This window comes from Mercurialis annua, linkage group LG1-X (genome assembly GCF_937616625.2).
Source record: "Mercurialis annua linkage group LG1-X, ddMerAnnu1.2, whole genome shotgun sequence".
Taxonomy (NCBI): domain Eukaryota; kingdom Viridiplantae; phylum Streptophyta; class Magnoliopsida; order Malpighiales; family Euphorbiaceae; genus Mercurialis; species Mercurialis annua.
The window spans coordinates 2,706,513-2,720,808 of NC_065570.1; the positions used below are offsets into that span (position 1 = coordinate 2,706,513).

The 14,296-nt window shown below is 33.3% G+C and overlaps 2 protein-coding genes across 3 annotated transcripts; one reads left to right on the top strand and one right to left on the bottom strand.

Moving 5' to 3' along the window:
• The first annotated feature begins 4,628 nt into the window (after positions 1-4,628).
• LOC126683276 (COPII coat assembly protein sec16-like) lies at positions 4,629-6,143 on the top strand. The gene is made up of 3 exons (XM_050379128.2): positions 4,629-4,706; positions 4,802-5,197; positions 5,292-6,143. The coding sequence occupies exons 1-3, from the start codon at positions 4,629-4,631 to the stop codon at positions 5,967-5,969; spliced, it is 1,152 nt and encodes a 383-aa protein (XP_050235085.1). The 3' UTR covers positions 5,970-6,143.
• Positions 6,144-8,359: 2,216 nt separating this feature from the next.
• LOC126682897 (uncharacterized) lies at positions 8,360-14,296 on the bottom strand. 2 transcript variants are annotated; one of them, XM_050378665.2, is made up of 16 exons: positions 14,079-14,296; positions 13,395-13,502; positions 13,183-13,290; positions 13,041-13,076; positions 12,759-12,869; positions 12,519-12,602; positions 12,325-12,443; positions 11,618-11,719; positions 10,994-11,110; positions 10,847-10,912; positions 10,309-10,375; positions 9,927-9,980; positions 9,548-9,643; positions 9,433-9,459; positions 9,302-9,337; positions 8,360-8,760 (listed from the first exon to the last, which is right to left on the bottom strand). In XM_050378665.2, the coding sequence occupies exons 2-16, from the start codon at positions 13,440-13,442 to the stop codon at positions 8,623-8,625; spliced, it is 1,209 nt and encodes a 402-aa protein (XP_050234622.1). In that variant the 5' UTR covers positions 13,443-13,502; positions 14,079-14,296; the 3' UTR covers positions 8,360-8,622. The 2 variants fall into 2 exon arrangements, with proteins under 2 accessions (XP_050234622.1, XP_050234631.1); XM_050378674.2 differs by having other exon boundaries at positions 14,032-14,296.

Sequence of the window (14,296 nt, forward strand, 5' to 3'; positions counted from 1 at the left end):
TTAAATGGTTTTAATTATAAAATATATTATTTTTGTTTGTCATTAATCTATTATAATGCAACATATATACTGCGGGGCGAAGTTGTTAATTATTTTTAAGAGGATTGAATTTTATTGTTTAGTATAAAATTAAATTACATTTAAAAAAAAGTATAAAATTAAACAATAAGGAGGTCGATTTATATTAAAAAGAGTATAATATATTGAATTAGCTTAATTAATACAAACTTTTACTTAATGTGATCGTTCCTATTCATCGTTGAAAATATATGCATTTTTTTCAGTCTCTAATTCAATATGATGCCATTCATGTTAAAAAATATATCAATGTTGTTTTACTCTCAATATAAGTATATCAATGTCACTTTAGCCATAAATAATATGCTGTTATATATAATAGTTGTTTGATTTTAACTAATAGTATAATCGTAATATGAATATTTGTAATTTTTTTAGGCCAAAATATCAAAAATAAAAGCCAAATATTTCACGAAAGTTTAACAAAAGTCCAAACCTTTCAATTTTATCCAATTTATCATAAAATGCATGATTTTGTTTTAATAATGTCTAACTATGTAATTTTACTTATGTGGAATCTACGTGGCGCTGATGTAGCATGGCACACGTCAGCGCCACATAAGTAAAATTGTGTAGTTGGACATAATTGAAACGAAATCAAGCGTTTCAAGACAAATTTGATAAAATTGCAAGGTTTGTATTTTTGTGAAATTTTATAAAAGGTTGGCATTTTTTGATTATTTGGCTATTATTTTTAAAATATAAACAGGTGTAAAAATAGCCAAAGATCATCATTTGCAAAATATTTTTATATTTCTTTTATTTTTTTATTGTTTATATTAACACCACTTTATCATATCTTATAATATTTAATATTTATGGATAAAGATAAAAGTTTAAAATCAAAAGCTTGTTTTATCATTGTTGTCTTAAAAAATTACATATATGGATTTTTTATTTTTACTTTATAGAATATGTATTTTAAAATGAAAAATTTAGATAAAATTATTTTTTTGGAAAAGAGGCAAATATGCCTCTAAAGTCTAATAAAAGATAAATAAACCTCTAACGTCTTTAAAAAGAGGATATAAGTTCTCCTAACAGCGTATGCATGATGTGTAAAATTTGTGACATGACAAATTTGAATCTTACATGACATTCCTATATTCACGAATTGCATTTGTTTTATCTCTTTTTATAATGAAAAAGACGTACATATTTAAAATTAAAAACTCCAAAATCTCAAATCTAAATCAATCAACAACCCCAATTTAAACGATTTCAATTTTATTTTCACGTTATAAATTAGGGTTTTTGATTGAGTTAAATTTAATAAGATTCACATTTGCCATATTAGCAAAATTTACACACCGTGCGCACACTGCTAATATACCGTTTAGGAGAAAATGCATTTTTGTACCTTTTTAAAGACACCAAAAGCTTATTTGTAATTTTTTAAAGACATTAGGAATTTATTTATTTCTTTTCAGAAAATAAGGACATATTTGGCTCTACCCTCAAACGTTAGGGCATATTTGCTCCCTTTCTCTTATTATTTTCTATACATAATAAAGTGCACATATACAGTTTAAAAAATGTATACTTATAGGAGAAAATTTCAAGAAATTCAAAATTAAAATTTCTAGAATTTTTTAATTTTTTAATTTTTTAAAGTCATCATATTGTATTTTTTTATAGATAATGAATAAAATAAAATAAAATAAAATAAAAGTGATAATAATAGAACTTGTTTTAAATACTATTTAATTATATTATAGCAATGAAATATATTTATTTTAATAGTAAATTATAAGATGTTATTATTAAACAAATTGATTTTCCTAAAATAACTAAATCATGAAAAAAAAGGTAAGGATTGAAATGTAACTCATGATAAATATAAGGACCAAAAAAATTATATCGCTATCTTATCTTGACATATTAAGCTAGCCTTACTTCAAACCAGAGAATCTTATGGAATAAGACACGTGTTTTGCTTAATGGGACAATAATTATTGTTTGTTGTGTTTTGTTGACTTTTTTATCCAAGCCACGACATCCAAATAAAAACGGCACCAAGTGGAATAATATAGTTATTGTCGTTTACCATTTGCGTAGTTTTGATTTGAAAATCATGTATAGTATAATTACCATTTACTACTCCAACTCATTAATATTACCTAACTTTTACTTAGGCTGAATACATAGTTTGACCCCTGAACTTGTACCCTTTTACCCATCTAACCTCTAAACTTAACGTCTCTCCTATCGAACCTCTGAACTTGTTAAATAATCCGATTTGACCCCTGAACTTGATAAAAACGTAAACATTGAACCCCTCCGTACACAATTTCTTCTAGAATGTTTCAAGTGACAGGTGGCACAGAGGGGTTCAATATTTACGTATTTATCAAGTTTAGGGATTAAATCGGATTATTTAACAAGTTCAGAGGTTCGATAGGTGAGACGTTAAGTTTAGAGGTTAGATGGGTAAAAGTGTACAAGTTCAGGGGTCAAACTATGTATTAAGCCCTTTTACTTATTCACACTTTATTTTCTTTCGTCATCGCCCACCTAACTCCTCATCTCTCTTTAATTTAATGCCTTCTTTTTCACCCATTTCCCTATTTTCATTTTCACTATTTTTTTTTTCGATAATTAGGGAGGGAGGTGTGAGACTCGAACACGGAACTTCTTATCAAAATGTCTGTAGCTATTATTACTGCAAGGGCACTGGCTCATTTTCACTTAATTAAGCAAACCATTCGCTAATTCCAATTAACTGATTTATTGTGCTTTAATTTGATTTTTTTAATTAGTTTAGTCAATTTGATTCTGTTAATATTCAATTCCATTATGGTTGGTTAGCGTTTTAGATTAACAAAGTTGATCAAATATTTTATATTTATTTTAAATTTTTGACAGAATATATTTATTTTAAATTAACTAAACTAATATTAACATAAATATTTCATATTTACTTCATAAAAAGATTATATATATATATATATATATATCAATTTTATAAAATTGAAAATCAAACAAAACCATTTTTAAATTATTTGTGATAAATATAATGAGATGACTATTTTCAATTTGCTCTGCTTTAATTTTTTCACTGGGTTCTATTTTATGTATGGAAAAACGTGAGAGTGGCGCCTACAACTAGGGCTGTGCGTTCGGTTAGTTCGGTCGGTTCGGTCACCAAACCGAACAAACCGAACACCGAAATTTGTTAAAAATTACAAACCGAACCGGACCGAATTCTAATTTTGGTTTACACCAAACCGAACCGAAAAGTTCGGTTTGGTTCGGTTCGGTTCAGTGAAAAACCGAAGTTTTTTACTTTCTTTATTTTTTAATTTTTTTATCATAAAATAAATTCTAATATTAAATAATAAGTGTCTAATAAATATTTTTATATAGTTATTAGCATAATTATATGTTATACGAAGTTTATTAACTTATATATCAACTATAATTAAAATATTAAACCAAAAAAATATAAATTTATATATATTAATATATATATTTTTATTTTTTTATTAATTGTTCGGTTTTTCGGTTTTTTCGGTTTTTAAAATGCTCAAACCGAACCGAAAAACGAACACCAAACTTTTACCTAATTACAAACTGAACCGAACCATAGTCACCAAATAATTGGTTCGGTTTTTGCACAGCCCTACCTACAACGGAAGTTTAATATTTTATAACGCTTATACCCTTTATAAATTGTACACTAATTTTCCGTGTTCGTCTTCTACAGACTAAAAACCCTAATTTAATGGGCATGTAATTGGGGTTAATGACATGTTTATCTCAAAAATTAATAAAATTTCTCATATTAGCCCGTGTTTAATTTTTTTTCTCAAATTGTGCTTTCTAGACCGCGGAACACTTAAGCGGTTTGGAGTAAACCGCGGAAGTGTTCCGCGGTCTGCAGACGTGGCTCCATCTGGACGCAGATGGAGCCACGTCAGTGTAAACCGCGGAACACTTCCGCGGTTTACAGAGGGAATTAATTCCCTGGCTGAGTAGTTGGCAGTCAGGGAATTTATTCCCTGACCGAGTGGTTGTAGACCGCGGAAAATTTCCGCGGTCTACACCACTATATAAGGGGGAAATCATTCCCCCTTATTCACACTCACACAAAAAAAAAGTTTAGAGAGAGGTTAGAGAGAGGTTAGAGGGAGTTAGAGAGATAAATTTTGAAGCCTTTTCGGGATATTAATTTATTGTGAAGAAAATTTTACAGAGTCTATTTTCGGAAAGGGATATTATTTTTCGTGGCGGATATTATTTTTTGGCACGGAATATTATTTTTTGGCGTAGAATATTAATTTTTGGCGGAATTATCGGGTGAGTTTTTTAAATTTATGTTATTTTTAATTATTGAATGTAGTTAGATTTAAATGATGTTTGAAATGTAATTAGATTAAAATAGTGTTTGAAATGTAGTTAGTTAAATAAATATAGTTAGATTTAGTTAATTTTTATAAAAATATATATTATAAAATAAATTAGATTAATGTGTAAATAAAATTAGAATAATGTGTATAAAATTTATATAAATGTAAAATAGAGTAAATTAAAATTAGAAAATCGAATATATGAGTAAATTAAAATTAGAAAATCGACACTCGCTGCCTGACATCCGTGTTCGGCTTGACACATCTCGCTACGAAGATGTAAGAAATTATGTTTCGGTTTTATTATCTCGTATGTTAAATAGCTCATTGTGGGAATGTTTTAATACTAAATGTCTTGTATTTTATACATGCAGTTTATCTGGCAGCCGTACACTGATGATATGCTGGACACTATCCCAGCGTATTGTTTAGATGGGCGCGCTTTTTGGCGGGCCACGGTTCCACTTATTTATTTTCATATTGTGGAGTGGCACCAGGCAGACAGAGTTCTGCAGCAGTTCGGATTGCAGCAGGGTATTCCAGACGCCCCACTTCAGGACCACTCACTACACTCCCTTACCCTGAAGAGCAGCTCATCTTGGATCCAGACACACTCTCACTACATTCGTGTGTGGGACGACCGGCTCCGGTTTGTAATTTCAGGACAGCCCCTCCAGGACCCACCTCATTATCATTCCGAGTATATGGATTGGTTTCGGTATGTCACGCGTCGCTGGATCACACGACAGGGCGCTGAGCTCGGAGCACAGGTATTTTTTTAAATTATATGTTTTTCAATTAATTAATCAATAAATTGTGGGTTAATTTTCTATTTTTTTTAACGTATTATATCTTTATTTGCAGGCCGATTTTGTGGAGCGTGTACGTAGGGATGCTCCTGTTGACACTGAGCTTCGGCGGTTCGCAGCCAGCACACAGAGAGGCACTAGAGAGAACCGCCGTGATGTTACATCGCCCCCTATCGAGCCTTCTATACCGCCGCATCGACTACCAGTCATACCTGACGCGCCGATAGATCCGACTACACTGCGACATCGACGGCGACAGCGGCGTCACCCCCCTGCACCACCTCAGCGTCCGACTGATCCTATGCCTCCCCCAGTGGTTTTTCATCCTTTCAGAGGGCATTACTATTACGCGGGGTCCAGCTCTGCACCGCCACCCTTTTCATCGGGTCCTCCTTCTTCTTCTGGCCAGTTTTACGGGGATTCGGCACATCACTATTTTCAGGGGTCGTGTTCATATCCAGTGCCACCAGGACCTTCTTCGCCTTTTGTTCCTCCGCCGCCTGCTTATGTACCACCTACGGTGCCTCCTTTTCAGGTGCAGTGGGATCAGCCTACACAGGGTACACATGACTTTCCAGCTTCACAGGGACTTCCACAGACACCTGGGACTACAGACTTTCTGTCATATGGTAGCAGTTGGTTAGGTCTAGACAGCATGGAGGCGATGATGTTCCGCCAACAAGAAGAATTTGTTACCCCGCCACCAGCAACGACGAGTACGGCCATTCCCTAGGACCAGCAGGGTGACGACGGAGCCGACGACGAGGACGCCGATGCAGGAGAGGGTGATGGTGATGGTCGCCCAGGTCGACGTTACCTCACCATCAGTACAGGCCGTCGGGCAAACCGTAACAGAAACAACTTGCGCTCGAACCTCCCGGTCACTAGTAGATATGACGATAGGACTCCTAGGTGATTTCTTTTTTGTACTTTGTACATTATTATATGATGTAGTAATCTTTTTTAATTTGTAATTTTTAGTTTATTAAATATGTTATTGTTATGAAGTATAAATTATATTTGAATATTTGTTAATATAATTATTTTTTAGTATTTTATAAATTTATTTTTGTAGAATGTTATAAAAACTAACTAATTCAAACTTTTTAAATTTAAAAAAATTCAACAATTAAAACGTAATTTTTTTTAATATTTTTTTTTTTCATTTTTAGATAAATATTTTATTTATTTAATTTTTTTTTAAATGATTACATTAAAATGATTGGGAGAATTTTTCTCCCAATCAGTGCAGTCAGGGAATTAAATTCCCTGACTGCACAAAGTAAACCGCGTAACAGTTACGCGGTTTGCCACGTTGGAAAAGCAAACCGCGTAACTGTTACGCGGTTTACTTTTCCTATGTGGCTCCTCCAGCGAGGAGCCACGTAGGACAGACCGCGGAACTGTTCCGCGGTTTACACAAACCGCGGAACAGTTCCGCGATCTGGAAGACATAAAATGGGAATTACGAGTTTTTGGGTGATAATTTTAGAAATAATTAACAAAAACCAAATTTTATGGTCATTAACCCATGTAATTGTTATTCGGCAAAGGACTGCTTGGTCAAATATTACATCACAGTGTACTTCTTCGGCAAGGGACAGTGCACTCTGCAGTACTTCAACAAGTTTGTTCTTCCACCTTCCAGCCATTTGCCGACACCTGGTGTTGTTAGATTGGTTTTATATACATGCAGCTAGTTTCTTTAATGTAAGTTAAATGCTTAATAATTTCTCATACCAAAGCTTCATACTTCAACTAATAACCATAGCAAAGTCATGGTCAACTGAAGATGACGAATTCAGTAAACTTCAAGTCATTGAGTAATTGACGATTTAACCATCTCAAGTTACATCGAGTCCTAAACACGGTTCGTGAATCGACGATTTTAATGTAAAATTTTATCGGTATTTAATTTCACCATTGATGAAAATCTGTCCAAAACTAATCCTTAAATTACATAAGAAATCATATATACACACACACGCTAGATCGATAACTTTTTAAAAAAAATGATAAAAGATGGAAACCGTTGGTTCGAAACCTAAACCAGCAGTTATTCAGTTTCGATTTTAGCTCAACTTTTTATTTATCAGATTCAGAAAGAGTTTTGATATAGCAAGAGTTTTAAGCAGGCCATTTTTCAGACTGGTTCTAAAACGGAAACCGGATTGAGGCCACTACTAGACAAGGAATGGTCACCTCGTAAATAAAAATTTATTGTTTATATCTTATAAATGGGCATTCTCTTTTGGAAAATATTTTATAACCCACTTAATAATTTGATAATAAAAAATTTAAAAGCTTTTGCACTTTAAAAATCACCCACATATGCATTTGATTTTTCAAATTTAACAATTAAAGCACGCATAAAATCAACAAGTAAAAGTGTATGTACCTTTTTGTAGATTTACAACAGTATAAAAATCAAAAAAGATGTGAAAACTTGAGCTTATGGGGCGGGTAAGGATTTTGCTAAAAAATAGAAGTTTGGCTTTTTACTTTTGCTTTATAAATGAAAAAGAATCCTCTCCTTTTTCGTTAATAAAAACAAAACAAATTGGCTTACAACTAGACCTAATAGGCTTGGGTATCCGCCGAGGTCCATCCAAATCCGGTGTTTAGGACCGGACTTGGACAATGATTTTTCCTACTAAGCCGGCCCGATGCCCGCAAAAATCCTGTTATTTTATGGGTGGGCTCGGGCTTTCATTTTTGTAAAAATTACATATAAGCCTGCCCGAGCCCGCAAAAATATAATATTAGGGCCGGATTTTGGGTAGGAAATTGTAAAGCCCGATCCGGAATCGGGCCGGGCTTGGGCTTGTAAAAAATTAAAAAGCCTGTCGGGCATGGCCTAAGCCCAACCCATGAAAAGGTCTACTTACAATTCATCTTCACTTCAATCCGAATTGAAGTATGAAGCTTTGGTATGAGAATACTCCGAATTTTCACTCTCCAACTTATCTTCACTTCAATCCATGGTGGTGGTGGGCCTGGCCTGCTAAACCTATTTGTAGTCCTTAAAATATTCTAGCCACAGACATGATAGGGAAGAAATAATTTTCTACATTCAGAATAGAGATTTCAACCAGACTTTGAAGAGGACTAGCATAAGCTGGATAAGAGAATTGGGTATCTATTGCCTTTAAAAACTGTGGTTCAACTTTAAACACCTTTAATTACACTGCAAATTTCCGACCGAGTAAAAATCGAAGGAGAAAAAATTAGCTAGAACTAGATACACTAAACAAGTCCTGAATTGTCAGAGAAAACTATTCATGTCCAAATAATGAAATAATAGTGAAGGATGCACAAACTAGATTACATGTATGAATATGACTCTGTGTGCGCGCTGAAGCTGAAAAGTTAAAAGAGTTGAGAACTTAGTGTGTGTGTCGTCGTCTTCTTCTCCTGTGTTTTGGATTCCCTTTGAAGGGATCAACCCAGTCCTTGTCCTCTTTTACTGCTTCATTCCACCTGTCCTTAAAGATTTGAAGCTCCAATGTCGATTGTCTTCTAATCTGTTGAAATCATTTAAAAACCAGCCCGGATAACTAAATTATGAAAAACTAGCCAGGATAATTAAATTAAGGGAAACTATGTCCAGAAGTCTTTCACACTAAATAAGTCATAATGTCACCTCATGTCAAATACTTGAGGGCATGGAGAGATGCTCTTTTTCCACCATGTCATTCGTAGATAGAGCCAATGATATTTCACCACAGTATAAAATGATGTTAAGTTAATTAAAATTTTCATGCATTTAATGATGTGCTAAAATGTTATTGGCTCCTTTGCGAATGACGTTGTGGATAGAGTCTATGTAAGAAATTCTTGAATGCATGCTCTAAATCAAACCCAAAATTGAGCGCAGTCCATAATCAATGATACTTATTTAACAAAATGTAGATCTTAGTTCCTAATAACTTTGCAAAATCAAATAAAAGATGTCAAATATACGGTGATGACAATGAAATTAACTTTATTATGCAATCGTTTTAGACTCCAGACAATCAGACACGGGTAAAAATGGTAGTAAAGCATAAAAATCATCAGTCTCACCTCCATTCTAGAATCCATGATTATAGCACCATTTCTCTGTACGCAAAGGAAGTTGGTTAACAGGGGAATTGAATAACTATGGCAATTGAATTAATGGTATGAATGGAAATAACAGCCACCACAAAATCTACCTTAGTTGTATCTTCACTGTTTGAAGCCTACAGAGATTGAGAAGAAAAACTCAGTAATAAACGCAAATATATATGTATAAAATTTCTTTTCAAATAGAAATGCAAACTAGCAGACCTTTTTCCCAGGAGGTCCTCCCCCACCCAATGTTTGTATGCCCTGGTGAACAATGTACTCACTGTCGACAATTCCCACCCTCTTTGAGCGATCACCCTATTCAACACACCCATGTTAATAAACAAACTTTTTGCATGCATATATCAAAAAAAAAAAAAAATATAAAGTACAAGAAAAAAAGGTCATGAAGCATAAATGGGTTCAATCAATTTTGTTATAGTTTCACTCCGATTATGAGTATCTCGTGGGACAGTTTCATATGCAATTTCATGCACTGGAGAAAACCTGAGCAGTATAGAAAGAATGAACCTTGTATTCAACATATCAAACATTTCTTTATCAAACAAATTCTACGGAGAACATATCAAGCATATCTTACTTGTGCACAATATCCAAGTTTCATATCCATTCCCCATCCATGGACCAGATCATTCTGAAATGAAAAGAAATATCATTCAGACATGAGCTTTCAACGTTTTTAAAACAAGCTATTGAAAATAAAAAGGTTGCACCTGATATAATTGTTATATTCTAATATATTTTCATGATTTCACAAAGAGGAACATTACAGTTTACACTCAAAACAGAACTATAATAAAAGCTAATCACACTCATCTAAATTATTGTATACTCAAAGTTACAGCTAAGACCGTATCTATAAAAATAATGCAAATTAATCTTTGAAAATTAAAAGAATATTCAAATATGACCTTAACATGATAATGCTATGTCTAAAATCTTTATTTTCCTTAAGGAAGTACCTGTATAAGATGCCAAGCACAATACCAAGCAGCTCTTGAAAATACTGGAGCCATACCTTCCACAAATCTATAGATCAATAAAATAAAATAAAACAAAAATTAGCATTTTCTCGCACTATGCAAAGGTCAAGGGTAGTAAAGGACATCATTCAACAAGTACCATAGACAGTATCATTGATATAGTTGAGCTTGAAATGAAGCTTGTCCAATGGTGAAAAAAAAAAATCAAAGTTTACATTAGACATTAAACTATAAACTCCTATAAATTGTTTCCAAAAATGAAACTGACGTATCTATTCAGCACTTGACTTCTCCTTAAGTTGCCAAATGGTGAAAAGATTTTCCGAAGTTCACCACAAGAGATTAAACAATTAACTCTTAAAAATTGATTACGAACATGAAAATAATCTATTCAGCACTCAACTTCTCCTTTGCATGTTGGTTCACAGATTAACAGCAGATGACAAAGCGGCAAAGACACAAAACTAAGGCCATCAATAAGCAAAGAAGTCAAGACAATGCTAGTGCATTAGCTTACCCGGAGCATGGTGGTCCCTCACTATCATCATAACACTTGGTACTGCCTCTACTGTCATACACTCTTCTGCAAACAGAAATTTTATATGTGCATTAGTTTTAATGAAGTGTAGCTTTATGAACAGTTCCTTCAACCCACCTCGCTTACCTATGAAACTTTTTCGTTCTGGATCGTATAGTAATTCTATGATGTATGTCGGTTGAATTTGGATCTAACGCTGGCTGAGATATCTCCAATCCTTCCGATCTTACAATACGCAAGTATCTAGAAAAGAAAACTATTAATCTATTAATCAAATAGTAGATTGATTAAAAGTATATGACCATCATACATCAGAGATCAAGTAAGTGGGCCTCTATAAAAGGTGTTACTAAATATAATTACAAGATAGGGCCAACAGAAATACTTTTGCTGATTACAATACAAGAAAACATTATATTGGATTGTTATATAGAGAGCAGAAGAAATTGCAATTAACAACAAGACCAAACAAGAAAAACCACAGATTAGAAGATGTGTGAGAAACATGTAGCTGATTTCAGGCATTTAACTAAATGACATTTGCACCATGGTCCTCAAAGCAGTAGAAATATAAGATAAAATTTTGTTGGAAGGAATGAGAAGGTGCAAAACATCAAATTTCTAAAAGACAAGGCCCAACCACAGATATCAAATCAATCATATAGAGCAGTAAAAGATACATAGATATCTTTTTCAAAGACCATTAACGTGTATACACTGAAGAGAATAGTTAAAAGCATAATGGTTTACCTTCCTGGATGGAAATGCCTAACCCCTAAATCTTCATCCCACAGAAATATGTAATCATAGGTAGATACAACAGCTGGATGCAGAAAGCGTTTTGCAAACCACCTGAAAGGATAAATAAAAAAATAAAAAATGCAAAGACATACAAAAGGCTGATAACGTGTTACTGCTGGAGTTATCATAAAATTTAAAAAATAAAAGACAAGGTCCAAAAATAACATTAAGTATAGGCAACTAGCTAAAGTTGAATTCACCCTTCATCAAGCCACCTGACGACTTGACATATGTTGAATATGGATTCAATAAAAAGAGCATAACAAACCAAGTATAGTAAACAAACAAATCCCTACATTTTAAGGGTAATAAAAAAAATCACCACTAGAAAAATAAGTTCTCAAAAATCTGTTAGTAAAATCAAAATCCATTGCTATAAGCTTTGATTCGGAAAGCTATAAAATTCAGAACTAGTCTGAAGCATATGGAAATTATAAGCTTACATGAAAAACCTTTGCAAAACATCCTTTATGCCAGATGGCTTAACAAGTTACTCTTTCAGCCATAAGGTTATGAGTTCAAACCTTAAAACGCCACCTCTCTCTATAGATCCATAATTTCTATTAAATGAACTCTAAAAATTGTGCCATCAACCATTTAACAGTCCACGCACTCGAGCAAAAAAAGAGCAGGAAAAATGTCAAGGTCAATCTTACCACTTCGTTTGGTTTTGAGCAACTATGTGTATCGCCTCGTTGCTCCATTCAAGATCCCACCACCCATCCACATGGCCATCATAATGAAATAGAATAACCGTGAAATTCTCTGGAAGAAACTGAATGCAATAAAATTAGATGAAAAATATTGGGATCATAAAACAACAAGCCTTACACACAACAAAGGAGGGTACCTTTTGGACAATAGCATCAACATTAAGCTTCTGCTTGATACCAACTGGAATAGCCAGTAAGTTATGGTGGCTAGAACTATCAACCTGGAATGGGCAGAAATCATGAATAAGGAAAAAGGTCGACTTTAAAACAAACACGAGCCTGTTAAACTCTACCACCATTACATATATGATTGAACCTATCAGCATGACCAAAAGTAAAATCGCAAAACGCTAATCACGCCAGGATTTAAAACTAACCTGTGACCTTGAACTACTTGATGACCACAAGGGCGTCATTTCCAAATTCGAACTAGCTCGTACTATACCAACAGGTAAACCGCCCAATAATCCAGAAGCCAAAGCTGATTCCTAACATATGCATCAAAAAGACTTAATATAGCAGCAAACACAAGAAGGGAACATCTAGTATATTTAAGTCTCAACATCAACAAATTAAATTAAAGAAACACATGCCGCAGCCATAGAATTGAAAGCAAATTGTAAGTTGCAATAATTCAAATTTGGCAGTTTCAATGGTACCTTCAATGAGTCGAAAGGATGCATTTTTGTTTCCATCTGATGATGATAGGAAAATAAACGTATCAGCAATACTCTTCAGTGCTTCACTAGCCTTTTGAGGTCACAAAATGTAGCAAAAAGCGAAAAAAATTGACAAGTATACCTGTGTATGTTGATATTGATACAATGTGGTTCTATAGACAACAAACAACATAACTGTACACAAAATTCCCATAAACGGAAGCTGCTTCATTTTGAATCCGCATTTCACCTAAAATAACAGCAACAGGATTAAATAATCACCGAACAAAAACAGCAGATACATCATCCAGTCTTGTGGTAGTATTACTAATAGATATTTTCATTTTTACGTACCGAATCAAAAAAGGCAGCATTCCTTTTCATAGATGATCTGAGTGACATTATAGACACTCAGAAATTACTATAACAGTAATAATAGCAATAATCTGCTCATAACAAACTCTGCACACAATAACAAATCAAATTATCAGTAACAAAACACCAGGACGAGCTGAAATTTTTAATTTCAATAATAAAAAATGTTCAATCGAGACTATTAACCGTCAGAAAAACTTAATTTAAATCAACGTGAATCAGCTGAAATGTAATTTACTTAGGAATCAAAAAAAAAAAATATGCTTATAGTCATTCATCAGTGTTGAACAGAATCTAATATATATAAATCCGATCATGAATCTTCAATTAAAAATTTAAAACAAACAAACAACATAAAATCAAATTTCATAATAATAAGCTGAACAGAACATCAATAGCTAAAAAAAACAATCTAGTAATCAGAATTACCACATGCAAATATTAAAACTAAAAAACAATCGAATAGCTAACTCACGCGAGTTTTTTTTCGTTTTGTTGAAAAATATGAAGAACACAGTAGCAAACAGTGCAAACCAGACGATCTCTAAGCTAAAAAAACAGTATAACAGCTAACAAACGCAAAATCACGTTATATTTATACAACAAATTAACAAACCTATTATAAAATCAGTATATTATGAGGACGTGCAGAGAAATGCGTACTTATAGGTATAATCACGAGCGTGTTATCGTCGCCGGAGCTGCGACGCCGGTGAGCTGTAGAGGTTGTAGAGAGGTGATTAATAGACAGAGATGAGAATAAAGAATTTGATGTCGGATTTGGTTAGATTTGATTAGATTTGGATGTGAAAAAAGAGAGAAAAAATCAAAAAAAAAAATTGAAAAAATGGCAGAATCTAATACAGAGAGAGAAAAAAATG